This window comes from Hermetia illucens, chromosome 1, assembly GCF_905115235.1.
Source record: "Hermetia illucens chromosome 1, iHerIll2.2.curated.20191125, whole genome shotgun sequence".
Taxonomy (NCBI): Eukaryota; Metazoa; Arthropoda; class Insecta; order Diptera; family Stratiomyidae; genus Hermetia; species Hermetia illucens.
The window spans coordinates 2,040,198-2,060,860 of NC_051849.1; the positions used below are offsets into that span (position 1 = coordinate 2,040,198).

The following is a 20,663-nucleotide window of genomic DNA, read 5'->3' on the forward strand; positions in this document are numbered from 1 at the left end:
AAGTAATTTGAACAGTTCAGAGTTAGGCTTTCCTTCTTAAAATGTTTAAAGAAAACAGTAACAATGGAGATTTGTTATTCTTGCGAGTTAAAAACGTACTCCTTATCCGAATCCCAAGAGCAAATGCATTTCCTTTAAAAATCCTAAACTTTGATTCAACTATTTAATCAAAACAAATAACTCATATCATTTAGAGACCAATGGAGAAACTTGGAGAGCTATACTCCCTTATAAATAAAAATAAAACTAGGTAGCTTTCTCCTACGAGAAACGGGACAAAGGCGGAAGAAAAAGAAGAGTTTACGTATTTCGAGAGCTACTTACTCTCTTCCTCAGTACTTAAGTTACTAAATCATTGGGAAGTTTCTCGTGTTATTAAACAAAACAAATTAAATGAATACCACGATTTCCGGTCTCTACGCGCAACAAGCAAAACAAAACCTACAGGCATATAGCACCCATTTAAAATTGACCAAAGAAGCAACATCAATTGGAGCCCCGCTGGATCAAATGTTGGTAAAAATCCAGAGAGCATTCGAATGTAAAGTAGCTAAGAAACGGAAAGCGCATCAAATTAAATGGGTTCGGCTGACACAAAACAGACTACAGAAGGAAAGTCCCTTGCCTACACTAGCAAACTACGTGGTTAATAAATCATCGATAGAATTCACCCTCAGAGAACTGACAGTTTTGAACAATGGACTAGGGTACGCGTTATCAGTCTTCTTTTTCTTCAGCCTTTGTTCGGTTCACAAACGGGGTCGGCTCGTCGTGATCGGTTTCGCCATTTGGCTCTAGCGAATGCCTGATCTGGGTGCAAACTCGAGGCTTTTAAATCCCCATCCAGCGTATCAAGCCACTGTTGTTTAGGCCTGCCTTTTGGTCGTTTACTTCGATGTTCAGACCAATCTTGGCAAGTGAATTCTCGTTAGCACGAATTGCGTGTGTGCATGGTTAAATATGGAGGCGACCAGTTACACCTTTAACTCTTTAACCTGGCCCTCGAGAAAGTAATCCGTGATGCTGAAGTAAATGAAAGAGATACGATCCTCTTTAAGTCCACCCAACTACTGGCCTATGCTGACCATATCGACATCATGGGAAGAACCACCCGAGATGTACAAACTGCCTTCATCCAGATCGAGCAGGCGGCAATCGTCGCGAGATCTTGGGCTGCACATCAATGAAGGCAAGACAAAATATATGGTGGCAACGTCAGCACCGAAGACGAATCAACCAACAACATCAAACCGCACTGGTCAAACACAAACACGAAGAAGAATAAGGATAGGAGAATACAACTTTGAGACCGTTGACAATTTCTCCTATCTAGGGTCGAAAATCACAACCGATAACAGCTACGATGATGAAATCCGCGCACGGTTGTTGTCAGCCAACAGAGCCTATTTCAGCTTACAAAGACTGTTCCACTCGAAACGTCTCCCCATAGGGTCAAAGCTCTTACTGTACAAGGCTATGATCTTGCCAGTCTTCATGTATTCCTCGGAAACTTGGGTTCTTAGCAAGAAAAATTCCAAACTCTTGGCCGCGTTCGAGAGAAGAATCCTCCGAAGAATTTTTGGCCCCCTACATGAGGATGGACGATTCCGTAGTCTACACAATGACGAAATCTATGAGCGATACCAGGTCTGTCCGGTTGTGGATAAAATCCGGCTCAATAGGTTACGGTGGGTGGGTCACTTAATCCGTATGGATGAGAATGATCCAGCTCGGAAAGTCTATAAGGGCAATATCTATGGTAGAAAAAGAAAATGAGGCAAACCCTGCCTAAGATGGAGCGATGGCGTAGGCCAGGACGCCAGACAGCTTTTAGGGATATCGAATTGGTGGACCTCGGCACAAAACCGGAATGTCTGGAGTTCCTTATTAAGGCAGGCCTAGACCGGATACCGGTTGTTGTGCCGTTGATGATGATGATGAATCTGGGCTACAGGTGTCTCTTTGATAGTTTTATGATCAAAGGTTTCAGTCTCAAGTTATAGCGCGTCAAAGAATGGAGTTCACCAAGGAAGAAATTCATCATATTTTACATTTTTACTACCTGAGAGGTAAAAATGCAACGAAGGCGGCCAAAAAATTTGTGAAGTTTATGGGTCCGATACTGTAACAATTCGCACAGCACAGCGTTGGTTCGGTCGATTTCGTTCTGGTGTAGTGGATGTCGAAGATACACCCCGCACTGGTAGGCCAATCGCCGTAGAAACCAATGAAATCGTCGAAATCATCCAAGTAGACTGGCATGTGAGCATTCGCTCGATTGGCCAGGAACTGGGTAAGGACTATAAAACCGTTTGAAACCATTTGCAGAAGATTGGATTCCAAAAAAAGCTGATGTTTGGGTGCCACACGAGTTGACGCAAAAAAAAATCTCTTGGACCGAATCAACGCCTGCAATGCACTGCTGAAACGGAACGAATTCGACCCACTTTTGAAGCGGATGACGACTGGTGATGAAAAATGGATCACGTACGAAAATCTCAAGCGAAAAAAATCGTGGTCGAAGCGCTGCGAGCCGGCCCAAACCATCGCCAAGCCCGGATTGAGAGCCAGGAAGGTTTTGCTGTGTGTTTGGTGGGATTGGAAGGGATACCCTCAATTCGGTTCTCTACTGTGAGCAACTCGACCGTTTGAAGCAGACGATTGACCAGAAGCGGCCAGGATTTGTCAATAGAAATGGTGTTGTGTTCCACCAGGACAACGGTCGGCCTCACACATTTTTAATGACCCGCCAGAAGCTACGGGAGCCCGGATGGGATGTCCTATCGCGTATAATCCGGTCCATGCAAAACGCTCTTGGTGCTACTAAGTTCGCCTCAAAAGAGGCTTGCGAAAACTGGCTGTCTGAGTTTTTTGCAAATGAGGGGGGGGGGGGGGGTGGTTTATAAGAGGGGAAAGCGGAGTTGTTTTCTAAATGGCAACAAGTTTGCGAACAAAACGGCGCATAATAATAATAATCGTTGGCGCAACAATCCATGTTGGATCAGGGCCTTGAAGTGTGTTAGAGCACTTCATTCAAGACCGTAACGGTACACTAGGAGGCAATGTGGTCAGCATTGCGCTCGCCCGAGATTATTACCCTGATTTCACTCAGGTACTCATTCACAGCTGAGTCGACTGGTATCCGACGTCAAATCACGATACAAATTCCACTGCCACCAGTGAGATTTGAACCGCGACCTTCCGTACGACAGCCTTGTGCTCTAACCACTCAGCTATCCGGACACGGAGCATATTTGACTTAAATCGGATAATTCTAAGTATGTTAAATAAAGCGTTAAAATTCGGTCACAAATACGACATTACTTTTTCCCCAAACTAATATTTGCCATAGTGGAAAAGGACAAGATCGACAACACGTTAACAGAAATCAATAGGATACACCCGAAGATCCAATTCACAATGGAAAAGGAAGAACATGGATCTCTACCATTTTTGGACCTACGAGTAACAAACAACAGCGGAAAACTTGAATTCGAGGTATACAGAAAACCAACGGCAATCCAAAGAACGATACCAGCAACTTCGGCTCATACCGGCTGCCTACAATTCAATGGTACACCGGCTCTGCACATACCCCCTAAACAAGGATAGCTTCCATAAAGAAAGAATGTTCATACTTGATGCAGCAATCAAGAATGGTTACACGGTCGAGATAATCGAAAAACTGATTAAGCGAAAGCAAGACCAGATATGGAAGAACCAACATTCAACATTCTTCAAACAAGAAAGCACTCTAGCCGATACAAAATGGCTGAACATACCATTGTCCGGATACTTTTATAGAATAACATCTTTTCTAGGAAAATACAATATAAAAGTGATCGGATCCAGCAGAGACGCAACCATTAAAAGACAATTAGGGAGCGAAAAGGACCCATTAACGGAAGAGGAAAAAAGTTGGATTTACAAAATCAGTTGCAATGATTGCGAGATGGTCTACATTGGCCAAACAAAACGCTTCATCACGACTAGGTTCCAACAAGGAGCCAACACGGTGCGTTCTTCGGTAGCGATGCACGTCATCGAGGGTCACTCTGTGACGAGGCCAAATCTGGAGCTGGTACGACAAGTGAATAAGCCACACACCTTGGACGCATGGGAGAGCTTGGAAATATTGCGAAAGGATGCGTCAACATTGATGAACACAAATGGAGGGAATTGTGCATCGAGACTAATTAAAAAAACTCGCTGGCAAACATAGGGACCGCACCACCCACTAACTATTGATAATTGATGGCCATCAACCCAAAAGTTATAAGATCATCCTTATCTGCATGTGGACTTTTTACAATTTGTCCCTTTCAGACCTTTAATTTGTTTTATTTAATAACACGAAAAACTTTCAAAAATTTTTAAATATTTGCTATACGATTTCGATCGCAGGGCAGAGGCGATCTCATCAGACGCTGCCTCAGCGCCTCTACCCTGCGGAGCAGCGTGACCGAAAGCGGCAACAGGTGGCAATTGGCTCGTTTATATGCAATTCAAAACCCGTCAAGGGTATGAATTACAACGACCGAAATCGCATTTGTTTGAACCTACAACTGGTTAGAGCTAATAAAAATGAATTTTATTTTGGGATGAAAAAACTTGCCAATGATTTAGTAGCTTAAGTGCTGAGGAAGAGAGTAAGTAGCTCTCAAAATACGTATTTACGAACTATTAAAATATATTGTAGTCGGAGAAAGCTACCTAATTTTATTTTTATTTAGAAGAACTACAAGCATCGGAACGATAACTATTATATTCCCTTGCTTTCTTCATTTACTTCATTTCATGATGAATTAATTCCTCAACTTACAGTCTTTGTGAAAATCTTGTTCTAAAAAATCTGCACCTTCCCCCTTCTAGCCAGTCCACACATCAACAATTGCTCGTACCTTTTTCAGTTAAATCAAACTAAATGATAGTGGTTTTGACTTGAGAAGAGCATTATCGAAAATCCAAGGAGTAATCTCTGATTAGGAACATCACATTTAGTCAATTCTTTCCATTTCTTTTGCATACGCAGCCATAACCAATCATCCCGCGAAAAAATGAAATCATTTTCGATGTATAATCACAAATTTCTTATTGAAGTCCTCGACAAATATCTCACTAAAAACAGAAACTTCAACAGAGTAAAAACTTAACACTAAATTACGTGTACAATGACACTGAACTTATTTTTTTTTTACTTCTTTGTAAATATTTCAATTGCTTTACTTTTTCATCTCTTATAAGTTATGTAAAATTTCTAACGAATTTATTTGCTAAAACACATTCTCTGGAACATGCTATACACATTTGTAAGGAGTATCGAACCTAATCACGTTTGCGTTGAACACTCACTTGGTCGTTCCGTTGGCTACTTTCTTCGTGATCGCATGATAGTCCTCGAACAGAGTCCGAAGATCAGTTAGAGCTTGTTCAACATTTTTAACAAATCTGTCGGAACTCTAATAGAATAGAACGAAAAAAAAAGGTCTTAACTCAAACAGAAAGCACATAAAAAGAGGAATACATTACCGTTGTTGGACAACTCTTCTTCGATGACACATGGAAGAAAATTAAATTCTCGCCAGCCACGATGTATGATACACCGTAGCCATCATCAGCTACTGGTCCGAAACCACCACCAGGACTGATGAAGTTCGGATTCTTCTTCAAGTCCATCTTTGATGTTTGGCCGTGAGGTGTCTGACTAGTTGACAGTCTCCACGGTTCACTAAGAACTTCATTCAAAAATGGTGAATCTACTTCCAAATACTTGGACACAACATAGAGGCAGAACAAATGTCGATCGATTCCTTTGCCGGACATCGCGTCTTGGTAAAGCTGTTGATGTTGTTTGCATGCTTTTTGTAACAGAGCGACACGTTCTTCAGTCTGCATATAAAAGAAACATTTGATTTCTTACAGTTGGTTCTGTCATAGTTCGAATATAGTAACTAGATGATAACGTCTATGGAATATCCGTCATATCTGGATGCAGGCACTCTCCAGAATCCTTTATAAGGTAGTTCATAACCCATGACGGAGCAATAAGAGAGAATACACAACAAAAATTATTCCTGCATCTAAATATGCCGAACAATTTTTCTCTTGGTCCCAATCGTTCTTCTTTAATTACCTTAACATTCGGATCGTGCATAGATTTCACCCAAGCAGTCGACTCAATAGTACAAGGACGAACTGTTTCTGTTCGGCCTTCTCGGAACAATCTTGTCATTGATGCTTCATAAGTAAGTGAGAAACGTTTGGCATCACGATAGTAGGCTAATTGCAAAGCCATTTGGATGTAGGCATCAGGGGAGACACGACAAGTCTTCATGAATCCTTTACCATAGCTATTATGAACGAATATGCGTAAATCCACATCCTAAGTGAGTGAAATACAATCATTAAAAGAAAAGACCACTTAAAAGTAACCCATCTTACGTTCAACAATTTCGTAGCATCGATGGTGGCTTCTTCAATTTGAGGAAGGCAGCCCTTAAGATCCCAGTTCAATCTCGTTGGCGTGGGAGGAGTGAATTCAGGGATTCCTTTCGTATTTCCATTTTCTTCATATCTTGAGATAAAAAACGAGGTCAGTCTTATTTCATACTTTCCATTTTACTTGTTGCAATGATGTATGAATCTGTTTCTGGAGCCAGCAATTCGAGTAGTAATTATTCAATATTTATCAATGAAAGTAGCCCAACAGAAACAAATTCAAACAATTGCAAAGTTTTTAGTCATCAAAAAAATCACACATTGAAACGTTAGCAACAAATGATTGGGGAATTCTAATAAATGCAACATTATTGACACTGAACACAAAAACAATCAAAACAAACAAACAAACAAATTGAAGAAAAATAAACATATAATTTACCCATCGGCATCATCACCGAATGTGCATTCCCACAAGTGTCCGAGAACTGGTGCATCGGCCCTAGAAATTGTTTTGCAAATAGATGATAACCAAATGTGTGTCTAATAAAAAATAATAATCAGATATGGGTGCTAAACTACTGTATTTAGTGTTGGGATGGATGATATCAGCTTATTTACGTTTTTGTGCAATTTTTGTCCTATTCCTCTCGAATTTTTAGTGAACCAACTCCTCTAATATAATTAATACACTCTCTACTGGAAATTACACTTTTTTTTAAAGACTATAATTACCCCATGTCAGTGTTTTCTTCATACATAAACGATTCCCATATATGAGCCATCACTGCCGCGTCTCCCCTTCATTCGGGCGTAAAAACAATATTTCATTTGATAGTTATTATTTTGTAATATGTAAGTAAATTCCAGGTTACTTTTAGTTAAAACAAATGGTTGTCTTTAAATAAACCTATAGTATACAAAGTGGTTGGATTACGTTTGAAAATAAAACTGAAAAGGATAACCGAAAGTGATAGGGGCAAGTTGTACCTAATTTGGAAAGCAAAAGTGCGAAGTCAGTACTTCAAAGGGACATTTTTTTTTACAAAGTTTCACCTTCCTCTAGACTGACAGTGATAAGAAGGGGTAAGGATCTGGTGGTATGCATGATGAAGACAATTCGAGCAGTGATGCGCTACATCCGCTAACAGAATCTGCCTCAGCAAAAAGTTGACACCATAAACAACCATCCATTCGTTTTCGGTAGCATCAATATAACAAGTCCACTTTGTGTCTGTTCAACAATGCGTCCAGCAAGAAGTTCTGAAACATCATCTGCATATCCGACCAGACGCAACTTCTCGGCATGCCGAGTCTTAGAAGACTATCGTAGGAACCGTTTCAGAGATGTGGCCTAGGATAGATCCCAGTGCTACTCCCGCTGTGATCTCCATCTTCCTCAGGTCCCCTAGCGTCTCATAAAGCAGGATGGATTCTCTCAGATAATCCTTCAGTATCCGTAAGAGTTAGCTCGCAATATCGATGGACCGATGCAAGTGTGCTAAAATAGTTCTTTCTTACGGAATTGAAGGTATTTCTGGCATTAAGGGTTACCGGAGATACTATCCGTCGAGATCGGCGACTGGGCGCCTCAGTTCGATGAACCGCATCCACCAACCTCCATTACAGCATCAAGCGTGGATCTCCCTGTTCCAAAACCGAACTGTCTTGGGGATAAGTCCCCGGTAACGCGTATGGCTTCAGCAAGTTTACCCCTGATGAGTCTTTCAAACACTTTCCCGATCAGTATTGCAGACAGAGAGGATCTCTTCTCCCTTTGCTGATCAGCACCAGCTGCTTCCAGCGCCAAAAAAATACCCTCCTTGAGGCAAGCACTGAATGCGTCATGGAGTAGAATTTACTTCTGCCAAGATAACATCAGAATCTAGTGCTTTCTTATTTTCCATATTGAGAGCTGCCTCTTTAAGCTCTTTCATGGGGAAAAGCGGATAGTCCTCGATGCCAGCATTAGGGTTTCCGCAGAACTACGATCTTTCGGATGACAGGTTTATAACCGAATCTCCACGGATCCCCATTCACTTGGTCGATAGGCTCCTGCCGGCAGTTTATCACGCTTTTTAGTTGAGCTGTACAGTGTAGTGCATGCCTTTTCTCGGGCGTTTAAACGTTCTGCCCAAAGGCGGAATTGATGCCACTTCCCTCGCAGGTGGGCGATTTCCGCCGTCCTCCATACATAGAAGCCTTGTCACGGCCGGATCTCCGCTGGAGCGTGGAAGCTGTCGTTATCAGGTTCCTTAGTGAATTGACAACTGGAAGCCCACCTCTCCCAGAAATACTCTTTCGGTGTGGCTCTGCCTTTGCTAAGAGTTCCGACGAATCTTTCGTTGTTCACATTTGCAAGTTCCAAGTGTAGGAAATACGACGGGTTGGCGCACCCCGCCAAGTAACGTCTGTTTTCCACTGGTCTTTGTTTTACTTTTCTCCCTTCGAATACCCTTTTAGGTATCCGTTTGACCGAGTGATTTGCTGTTGATCGTCCTCTCGTTTGGCTCATAATATTCTCTCGGAACCCTCCTCTTGAATGTATTCACCAGTCTTTCGTAATTTTATTTGAGGCCCCTTTTTTTTCTATCCGTGGTATTGCACAGGCCTTATTATCGTTTTGTATACTTAGAGCTTTACTCCATCGATGAGTGAATAGGTCCCTGGCGACCTTTTTGATTTTTGAAACTATCTTACGACCATTTCCACCAAAGCATGGTGCCTTCGACCCGACATATCCCAGAAGCATATTGTCTTCTGTGTTTACAAAAAAAAATCGAAAGCAGTAGTTTAATTTTTATGGGTATTGACTTTCAATCATTTTTCACATGAATTTTTGTATACCTTCCGCGTTTATGGAAAATCCCGAAATTTGCATCCGCTGTTTACTTGTGAAGTATCATTTGAAAAGTGCAGTCGTGTTTTGCGCAGTAATGAAAATATTACTTCGCTTTGGAAAAACAGGTTTACATAGTCTGAAGTAAATTTGCTTTTGCTAGTTTTTGTATGCCAGAAATTACGTTAGATTTATTTCGATTGTAAATAATAGAGAGTAAGAACATCTTGTATTTAACGAAGCAGGTGAGGAAAGTCATTTCAATCCATTTGCGAATGATGAGGGTGAAGAAGCAGATCCGACATACAATGAAATTTCTCTTGAAGAGTCAGATTGCGCAAACAAGATTAACGTTGATTACCTTAGACCCTGAATGAGAAAATGAGGCTGATGATACACCTGATAGTAATGACTTCTACAAAGCCAAAATGGCACCATATAAAAGAAAACTCAGCCACCGAGTTCACGGATTTGTGCTTATAATGTAGTGGATTTCAGCCGAAGAAAACCGGGCCCATTGATAATGATCCACTACAAATATTCAAATCTGTTGTCACGAAGCCGATTGCATTCCTTGTTTTACGAGAAGCAAACCGAAAAGAACAGCACGTGGCGAAGGAATGGAATGATGCGCAGCAGCAGTGCAGTGCAAAGCTGAAAGCGTTGGTTATTTTAGATTATAAACGACAATAAGTCGGACGTAGTTATCATCAGATGGTGGGCACATATACCTGTAAGAGGCCAACCAGCCAAAAACTATTGTAGGTCCCCATCGCATAGAGCAAAAAAAAAATATTCACTCTGGTGGGCGTTTCGTTAATTCGGTATCGGTGAAACTTGGAATTAAACTAAAAATACGTTCCAGGAAGAGCCTATGCAACCTTCGAAATCACCAAGCCTCTATCAAAAATTTCACCACATTCCAAATATAGTTCAACGGAAGAATTTGATCATTCACCACTTTCGCCACTTCAGCCACACCGAGGTTGTCGAGGGAGCTACTAACATATACACGTCCCGCGGTTACTTATGAAAAAACATCGCTCTCTGTAAATTGCATTCCTGCATTTAAACAAGGCCCATAAACCACCACAAACACTCATCTGGTATGCATTGTGACAACAGCTAGTGGCAGAGCAACACGTTCACTTAATTAAATTCCTTTAGCGCTCCATATCTCTGAAGGGGTTCATAAAAAAAATCGCCCACTCTCTATTCCTCTTTGTTCTTGTCGTGGACACTATCCCATGGAACATCCAACAAGTTGGAAACATCAAGGCCTACGGAAGGCAAGCCCGTCCTCCGAAGTAATACCTAAATGGTGGTCCCGTGAGGCAAAGGCAAGAGAGAGGCGGGGGTGCTTTTTTTAGCCGGTGTGAATTCCATGACTGGCTCTGTGCAAGACTCTGACTCACAGTCCTCCTCGCAGACAGGAAATGCCTCTGAAGTGCTTCTGAGCAGCTTCAGCCTAACGGCTTTTCTAGGAAGAATGGGTTTCTATGTTCCAAGGCGAGAATCTTACTAAGTTTTGCAGGTTCACTGGTGCTTTGAATGTTGTGACAATAGCCCAGCCAGGACCGCCTTGTGGTTATCTTGATGGCTGACTTGTACCTGTTCAGGCAGTGCTTGTAAAGCTGACAATTTTTGTACCTGTAGCAGATGCTAAAGATCTCCTTAGTCAGCTTCCAGCATAATCACAAAGTCTTCCTGTTGCAATTTGCGCGACAGGAGACTTTCAAGACAATTTTGAATGCCTTTTCCAGAGATACGACGTCTATCGTGCCAATGTTGCCAATTGGCGCACCAGAGAGTTTATTCGTAATAACCTGACCAAACTTCCCCCCCGTCGATTTTCCTGGGGTTTCTGAAAATTTTACAGTGAGATTTAAACCGTGGTTTGAGTCGGATCTCTAGTCAGAAACTCTTCTGCCGCCTTTTTGTACGCCGACCAAGTTCTACGCTTGAAATAGTATCAGGCCAGCGTACTCCAATGATAGGTCACAGAGAGGTGTTTACGATTACTTGGAGCTTTCCAGTGACAGCGGTGATTACTTTCCATGTGCTACTCTCATATAGTAGCACAAAAAGAACACTAGCACAAAACAGTCTCGATTTGATCTTGGTTGTCTGTTAATGCGTCGGGCGACATCCAGTTCGGTGCCACCCCCGAAAGGTAGAAACCGCGCTCCCTAGATATAAAAATTGATAAACACCTTCGATTCACCCATTAATGCAAATAAGGAAAATGCGATCACCAGTTAAACTGAGAACCTTGGTTTTGTTGGTGCTCATCTTCATTCCAACTCTCTTCCAAATTCAAAACCATTTGGTCAAGGCCGACGACCCGATGAAAGACAGACAGATGTCATCAGCATAGTCGAAGTGTTTATGGAAAAATGTCATCATTCTTTGAACTCCACCACGTCCTCTGAACAGAGCAGAATAAAAAACGTCACAAATAACAATAAGAAATAATAATCAGTGACAAGATACGATCCTGGCGGACTCCATTTTCGACCTCAAATTCTTCTGAGATTTTACCTCTGTGAAACTCGTCACATTTTGCACCATCATATATCGCTCCGATAATAGTTATTAGTTTCCCCGGAATGCCCTTCCTCCGTAGAGCACTCCAGATACACAGACTGGCGACCTTTACGAGCATCGGTGAAACGTGGAATTAAACCAAAAATACATTCCACAAATGACCCTGTACAACCTCCGCAGCCATCAAGCCTGGTAAGTGCTTCATCAGCTAAGATATTGGTTCATGGGAAGAAACGCCTCTATTATAAGTTTCACATCCCTAAAACACTGGCCACTTTGCGAAATTATAAGGACACAAATTGGAAAACAAAGCAATCCCTGTTACCCGACCAGTCCACTGCAAAGATCTTTAGAACAAACTGGACACTCGGAACGGTGAGAGATCTGTATCGATTTGTCCAAAGCCGAGACCAACGTATACAGGATATCTTGCTATGTTGACGTCAAAAATAGATAGAACCAGTACAGACTGATAACGGGAATACCCCGAGTAAATTTCCACGGAAGAATTTGATCGTCAACCATTCCGCAAGCATTGCCGATAGTGAAACAATTAAACCTGTCAGCATTACAGAAGTTTAAGAGGCAATCAAACATCACTGACATTACAGCTGAGCTCTAGAAAACGAAGAGCTGGGACCCAACACTATGGCATAGTGAGTTCTGTAATTAATTTATTGAGGCGGGTAGACTACCACCTGATTGGCAAGGAAGTATGACTGAGCTATCCAGACACGGAGAGAAATCAGGTCGTGGCCAAGGCACATATTTGGAAGCCTCATCAGATTCATGTCCTCCCACAGAGAAATCTGTGGGAAAGAGGCTGTCCACTTCAGTGCACAACCAGTGTCTAGGACGCGGTCAGACAGAAAGAATAGTACAGTAACTCTCTTAATGAGAGGCCAGCTTTTCGGTGACCTTGTTGCCCAATCCCGGACACCGTCAACCCGGGAGGGCTCCCAGCCGACAACAGCGTAGGGTACTGTGAAAGAAGGCGAAGTTTCTTGGGAATGAGGACATGGAACTGCTACACCAAGTGTGACTATATCCAGCGAAATCGAATGCAAACAAACGGAACTCTCGGCAAGTAGTGAGGACAAGCTGATAACCCCGGTGAGATCCACACTAGATGCAGCAAACTTTTTAGTTAGCGGCGATTTTCACATTAGACTACACTTATGTTAACAAACATAAATGTTGGCCAAATTAACTTCCAGAATGCCGAATCTTTTTCCTCATTTACTGGCAGCAAGGCTGGCAAAGTATGCAGAATCAAGTGGTCTTGAACTCTTAATAGGTTGTGATGCGATGGCTCAGCGTCTTTATTGCAATTCTAGAGAGAAGCTATTTGATTTTATCACTTCAGCTGGTCTTATCGGGCCAAGAAGAAGTGAAGTAATTATCCTCACAATCTGCACTACAAAGTTGTTAGAGTTGATTAGAGATAGGCGAGTGCTAGATGAAATCTCACTCTCAGATCACAGTTACTTAGAATTTAGTATGACTATTGCGGCCGAACAGTCTATATAACAAAGACGGAATCCGGAAAATGAATTGGACGAAGTTCAATGAACTTCTTGACAACAAAGTGGGAGTTCCCTAGGCGACTCTGAATCGCAAACTTTTAGAGTGCCTTGAAAAGGCTTGAAAATTTCCCGACTGCTTTGCAAATTTCCCCAGACCAAAGCGATAAAATGGTTCAATTGTGAAACGGAGAACGCACGACTTCTGAATCGCACTTGCAAAAGCAATAAGTATGAAGACTGGTTAAACTTCCGGAAATCACAGTTCGAATACAAGAGGCTGTAAACATGTAGAGATAAAGATGAGAGCTGTATAGGCAGACCTTTCCCTCGATGATCGCCTATGCATCCGTGATGTGGTGGGTTAAGGTGGAAGAAAAGAGTTTTCGCTAAAAAACTAGCCAAACGGCAAAGAACTGTGTGTCTAGGTATTACCGGTGCCATGAGCACGACATCTGGCACAGCTCTAAATGCATTACTCAATTTGCAGCTATCTCATTTTGCTCCTTGCGATTTCTTTCCATTCATTCGGGTCCAAAAACCATTACAGAGAACACATTTCAGCTGCCAAGAGGACGTAATGAAAAATCAAAGATGGGTCTAATCAAAGGGACAATCTCAATTACGATAGTCAATTTTGTATATAAAATGATATCTCTCGCGAATGCTGGTGTAAAATATCAGCCACTGCCAGTATAAATTTGTTCAAAAAACCGCGTATTTCCCTCATCACTTTTCCTCAAGATATAAACAACGTAAATTTGTCGAATTACCCATTGCAATACATACATACTAAGGTATGTGCAATAGTTACTAACTCGACTATCTTCTGAAAAACTAAACAAATCACATCATCGGGATTTTCACGCCCAAGAAGATCTGAATTTTCTGTCTACACATACAGTAGCTAATTAAATCAAGATATTTCAGAACACCAACTCACCATGTATGTTCCGCATTAAAACCAACTCGACCATTAGATCCAATACAAACTGTAAAACTTTTATCGAACCAGCGATTGTATCCGTTTCCATGTAGCAAGGATCGTCCAAAATGATCCAATTTAGTGTGATCCTTCTCGTCATAATCGTATGGCTCTTCATCTAGCGACAAGACAAATGCTGCCGATTCAATTGCAGCCAATGACGTTCGGTTCGGACCCCGTGTGAAATGATTATTACGGACTTCTGCCCATTTCGTGCGATTCCAGGCTGTTAAAGCCGCTAAGTGTTGCTCTCCAACCAATGGTTTTGCTTGTGATTTCAAAATCTCTTCCATTTGACTGAAATAAAAAGTTCATTCCTGTTACATTTATTTAATTTAATATTTTGGAAGAAAACACTTACATTTGAATTTCGCATGGTCTTAAGAGGCGGCCACGGTAGTAAATAATCACTTTGTAATAACAGCCTTTGTGTAGAACTACGATGTGATTTGAGTCTCGATAGTGAATAATGCGATCGGTTTCTAGGCCAGGTGCACGAACAGTATTGAAGGTTCTCTCGTATTGCCAACTGCAGAGGGGAATCATGTTTTGGACCATGATCTGAAATAATGAACCAAATTACAGAGAGGGACTTCCCAAAACCAATTTCAGTTTCTTTTTTCATAAAAAAATCGAAAAAGGACTTGCTTACCGGTTGCAATTCTTGCCTATCAATTAGTCGCCTGAATGCCAACAGCAAGTGAGTTATATTGGCAGCACGTGCAGCTTGATTATCGCTCACATGCATGAAAATAGGATCTGTTCCATAGAAGTTGCTGTTGACCATAAGAGGACTGCGACCTCGCAGGTAAACATACTCCTCCCACCAATCTGATACATAGTTTGTCGCCCACCAACTCTTCAAGACAAGGAACCGTTGAAGCTTTTTACCAATTGTACTTTCAAAGTCTTTTGCTAAATTTTCCATGCGTGCATAGTTTTCGTCATCAAGCAATGGACGAACTGATCGCAAATAACGACGCATAGTGTCGTGCAGACCGGGCAGTACAAGTCGTGGCAGTGATCCTTGGAAACTGTACAGTCCAGGTGTATTCCAACTGGACAAAATTTTCACGAAAATACTCCAAATTTTTGTTTTTAGTGATATTCTACTACCTGGCGCTCGTGATTCATACATCCAACCTTTGTACATTAATAATAATTTTAGAGTATATCGCATTGTGTAACATATTGAAAGCCACACAAGCAAGCCAGCGATACTGCAGGCTGCAACTTCCCATTGAGTTGTTCTTCTGTAAGGGATCAAATCCAAAACAAAATGTAAACAGTTAATTTGTTTGTTCTTTCAAACATTAATTAGGAACAAAAATGTAATATTACAAATACTTACGCTGGAAGATGTGGTAATATTTTGTTAACTAAATCTAAAGGTACTTTGTGACCGGTGAAATGCAATCCAAGACCGATTGCTATTACAAGCCATAGACTTTGCAGATGGGCTGGAAAAACTCCATCTCGAATTGAATTCTAGATAACCAAAATAGAATAATAAGTTTTGTAAATATATTTTAAAATTTCAATGAGAATTCACCCTAAATCTTGCTATCCGTTTTTTCCATGACCGCACGCCAGATGTCCAGATAAGATTCAAGACCTCCTGATCGTAATTGATATCCCATCCCTCGTGTGTAATTGAAAACGAGAAAGCAACGGCTTGATGGGCTTCTGCCATGGCGGTATATTAACTCGCCAACCACTGTAACAAAATATAGATGGTTTGAATTAGGAGATAGTCATTTAGTCGTAATTTTTAGTGAAAGATTTAAAGATATTTTCCTTTTTATTGGCTAAATGTATTCTATAACCTATACAAATACGAAAAGAAAAAATCTTGACTGACGGGGTCGTCCAGGGCAGATTCAACTCATCAGACGCTGCCTCACCTCTGCCCTGGGAACAGCGTGACCGAAAGTGGCGACAGGTGTTCAAGTTCAAGTTTTTTATTTCCAATAGTGACTTACTCTAATACATTATTACTTAAGTTCTAGCTTAAAATATTTAGCTTAACTAAAAACCCTTCCACCAAGTTGCGAACAAATTCTCGAAGAGGTTTCACTTTGGCTTGCCGATACACTTCGGCGTTTCTCCCAACCTTCTTGGTTTTCCAACTGTAGGAAAGACCAATGCAGCGCCTTTAAATCCAGCGTTCGAACGCCCCACATTTAGACATGGTTTGGGTGGAGCAAGTGATCCACGTGGGCGCTCCATAGCAAATAATGGGTCTGAACAGGGTCTTGTAATGAGTCAGTTTGACCTTGGTGCGGAGTCCTACCTTCTTTCGAAGAAGAAAGTAGATCCTACTGAGTGCTACGTGTGCCTTACCAATAGCGAGCATAAGGTGTGGTTTGAATTTAAGGAGTTCGTGAAATTTAATTCCTAAGTACTTTATGGACTGAGATCTGCTCACTATAGTGTTTCCGAACTTCATTTTTAAGCGTTTAGCTTTCCTATGGATTCCTCTAGAACCTAGGTATCTAGATGTCCTCCGAAAAGTGTAGAATTGCGTTTTGGCCTCATTAGTTTTAATGCCCCATTGCAGGTATTATTTTTAGAGGTCTTTAACATATTTCTCGACCGCTTCGGCTACCCTGTTGGGATGGAGGCTTGAAGAGAAGATGAGAGTATCATCGGCTTATTGAATAAGGTCGGTGCCGCTTTCGGGAGTTGGGACTTCAGCCGTGAAGATATTATAAAAGGTGGGTCCAGAAATGGATCCTTGCGATACTCCCGATGTTACCAACAAGAGATCGGAGAATTCATTTCTCACGCTGACTGACTGAGTACCAATCTTCGAAGATAGATGCTTAGTTCAATTCTAATTATCGGAATTGGAAGCTCATGTTCTTAGCTTATAGATTATTCCGTTTACCCATACGGAGTCAAAGGCCTTTTCTAAGTCTTATGCACATTCTAGGGTCGGTTTATTGTTGATATTAAGTCTTGCTATGACAGTGTCGTGAAGGTAGCTAAGGGCATGTTGTGTTCCGTGTTTGCTGCAGAACCCGAAATGGTGGTTGGGTATAATCTCTTTGAGATTGCAATATTGGACTAGCCTTTTTGTTCATGCTTTCTCAAAGAGTTTACCTAGATTGGACAGTAATGAGACAGATCTAAAGTTGTTAGGCTCACTAGAGCCGCCTTTTTCCGGATTACAATAATTTAAGCTACTTTCCAGTGGTAGGAAAGTAGTCATTATTTATTCAGTTATTAAATACCATAAATAAAGTGTTTTTTATTGGCTTGGTGCAGGTTTGAACTTGGGACGGATTTCACTTCAATATATTATAATTCGCGCTCATGTCATGTTTGCCATTATATAAAAATTGAGCGATTACTACCTGTAGCCACTTTCGGTCACGATGCTCCCTCCTCTGTCCTGGACGAAACCGTCAGTCAAGATTTTTCTTTTCTTTTTGAACTTGGGTGTTTAATGCAAAAAGAGGAGTTCGTGGACCACAAAAGAGGAAGTAAGTTGCTTTCCAAGTTATCCGATCCGTCATGCGTCATGTGGATGCGGACTCAGGACTCCCAGCATCCTATACAAATACGTATTTCAGGGACCAACTATCCCCTTCTTCAATGTTTTATCTTCAGAACATTTCCTTTACAGTTTGGGGGTTTTTTTATAGATATTCCTGTAATTATGATATCTTAAGAAGCATGACTTCTTTTCTTCGCCTATTCCATTCTAAAAGTACCAAGGTTAACAAATTGTTGCTCATGTCCTTGTTTAGCCTGTTTTGGGTGAATTGTCGAGATGTAGAGGCTCTCGTAGAAGTTTAGTTTTCTAACGTCGTTCACTTGCTTCAAAATATTGGCGTTGTCCAACGGGAAATGGTGTCCCTGCTCTATTATATGTCCAGCTACCGCGGACTTTATGTGTGAGTTATTCTTATTTTTAGCGGATTCGCCCTCCTTTATGCCCTACATAAATCATGTTGCAGTCTGGGCAAGAAATCTAATAAATGCCGCTTTTTTCAGTACACTCCTTTTATCCTTGACTGATTGTAAACGGGCCTTTAGCGGATATCGTCTGTTTCTCGTTTATGTAGTCGCCTTTTGGTGTTCTGCGTCCAACCCAAGTAGGTTATCCATGTTATCCATTGCCTAGGTTCTGTGTTCGCCTCCTGGAGGAGTGTTTAAAATTGCTGTCTTGAAGCCTGGCGTAGTTTCTTTTTGACCCGGTTTTCGATGAACTTCCTGTTGTATCCGTTTTTCTTGGCTGTTTTCATTATGTAGTTCATTTCTTTATTTCTTTCCTCCTCGTTGAGCGGTGTTGTGACCCTCCTGTAAATTATAAAGTTGTATGCCGCCATATTATGGTGGAAATCGTGGTTTGAGGTGTATGTAATTGTTCGTTATGTCTGGGTCGGTTTCCTGTAAATGTCGAATTCAAAACCCCTTCTTTCCCGGATTACTTTTAATTCCAGGAACGGTATCTCCCATTCCCTTTCGATCTCCATAATGAACTCAATGTTCCTGTGTGCCCGGTTGGGTATCTCGAAGATCGTTCCTGCTTCTTTCCTTTTGGTGGTTGCTAATAAATCGTCGGCGTATTTGATCCAGAATCTCAGGAGTGCCTAGCCTCCTCGAATTCATTCTCTAGGTTCTCTATAAATACCTCGCATAGCAACGGTGAAAGGGGGCTGCCCATTGCTACCCCGTAGGTTTTTTTATAAAATTTATTCTTGAAATTGATTCACTCATGCATGTGAAGGCCAGTTTTCTATACAGTTTTTGCCTTCTTCTTCAATTCGGATGAGTTTTCGTGTGTCGTGATCCATTCTTCGAACAAGTATAAGATTTTCTTCATCGGTACCCTTGGGAACAGCACTTTTACGTCGAAGGATACTAATATTTCATCACTTTGTATCCCTCCAGCCTCGCTGTATCTGACAATGGCTTCTCTGCTTTTTCCCACGGCCCATTTTCCTATTTTAAGCCTAACCTTTTGACTTTTAATCAATTTGTGTTTCTAGCGAACAGGTTTAACGAAATTAAAACATAACACCATCTCCGTCGCTAGAAGTGATTATTTTATTTAGCAAATATCTTTATTTCGGGAACAAGTTGTTCCCTTCTTCAGTGCACGGGGGTATACACACAAGTTGTTTGCTTAATAAAATAATCACTATTAGCGACGGAAACGGTATTATATTTTAATTTTCTTTTGACTTCTTCCGAGAGCCACTTCGCAATATTTTGGGTCGGTGAATTTGTTTGTGCTATTATCTCACTGATCTCGTTGCCTTCTTTATGTATGTTGGGGAGGTATTTGATTTTAGGCAGAGATGGGTTAGGTATTCTCAGTTCGATTGCTTTCTTAATAATGGGTTTGCATTCAGCCAGAGCCTTTTCCACTCTTTTAACGGAGTCTGGCAGAGGGTCTTTCTTGACGATGTGAAACTTACCTTCTTCTAACTTTTTCCGTACTAAGTCGTCGTATGCTCCTTTGTCCATGATGACCACTGCGTTTCCTTTGTCTGTTGGTAAGTAGAAAACGGGTTTGTCCTTCAACCCTTTAATGGTTTTATGGTGGTTGGACGATGCTTTTTCCCCTTATTTCCATTCGCTTGGTGGGGGTCAGTAGTTGCCTAATTTCTTCTTGGATGCCGGCTTTTTCTTCTTGTGATGTATACTTGATTCCTGTCTCGATGTCAATGGTCAATGGTCTTTGAGGAAAGTGGGGTCTCTTATGGCGAAGTTCAAGCCTTTATTGAGAAGTGAAAGCTATTCCTGGATAAAGTGTTCGCTGGATTTGTTGATCACATAGTTGGGTATAAATTCTTCCTTCGGTTTCTCTATATGGCCCTGGCGCGCTTGTGGTGTGGTGAGCGACTTTAGTTTCTTTTCCAGTATGCTCCTCTTTCTGACCTTTTCGCAGGTGTAGGCCCTATTGATTTTTTCCCATATGTCCGTCATGTTACCCTTTTTTCTATGGGTGTTCTTGCTGATTTTTAGTGTGCAGAATAAACATGGAGTGTGCTATATTCTAGCCTCGTGTTAAGTGACTTAATGCTTAAAAGTTATAAGATTGAGTGTGTGTGTGTGTGTGTGTATGGTGGGGAGAAGCTACAGCTTCCGAGCACTCAGGCCGTGTTGGCCCATTGTACTCGCGTCCCCCGTCTAACGGAATATTCCGGATTCGTTAACGTATCGTAGGATTTCCGTTAGTGGATGTGATGCTACCCGTCGTAATTGGAGAACATCGGCACCAAAGATCTGATGCCTGATGCGTCCATAGGCGGGGCATTCACATAGGAAATGCTCCGTGGATTCCGCTTCCTCATTACAGGAGGGACACGTATCA

The 20,663-nt window shown here is 41.5% G+C and overlaps 1 protein-coding gene across 3 annotated transcripts in view; it reads right to left on the bottom strand.

Moving 5' to 3' along the window:
* Positions 1 to 5,066: 5,066 nt before the first annotated feature.
* Positions 5,067 to 20,663, bottom strand: part of LOC119650606 (carnitine O-palmitoyltransferase 1, liver isoform) — a 71,093-nt gene continuing 55,496 nt past the window's right edge. For 2 of the 3 annotated variants that reach the window (XM_038053474.1, XM_038053484.1), the window contains exons 2-11: positions 15,885 to 16,049; positions 15,684 to 15,820; positions 14,985 to 15,585; positions 14,694 to 14,893; positions 14,291 to 14,629; positions 7,174 to 7,239; positions 6,442 to 6,574; positions 6,134 to 6,382; positions 5,530 to 5,889; positions 5,067 to 5,459 (exon numbers count right to left, since the gene is read on the bottom strand). In XM_038053474.1, coding sequence (XP_037909402.1) covers positions 5,349 to 5,459; positions 5,530 to 5,889; positions 6,134 to 6,382; positions 6,442 to 6,574; positions 7,174 to 7,239; positions 14,291 to 14,629; positions 14,694 to 14,893; positions 14,985 to 15,585; positions 15,684 to 15,820; positions 15,885 to 16,025 — 2,337 coding nt within the window. In that variant the 5' untranslated portion in view covers positions 16,026 to 16,049 and the 3' untranslated portion in view covers positions 5,067 to 5,348. Of the gene's footprint in view, positions 5,460 to 5,529; positions 5,890 to 6,133; positions 6,383 to 6,441; positions 6,575 to 6,880; positions 6,941 to 7,173; positions 7,240 to 14,290; positions 14,630 to 14,693; positions 14,894 to 14,984; positions 15,586 to 15,683; positions 15,821 to 15,884; positions 16,050 to 20,663 lie in introns of all 3 variants that reach the window. The other variant, XM_038053493.1, reaches the window with a different exon arrangement.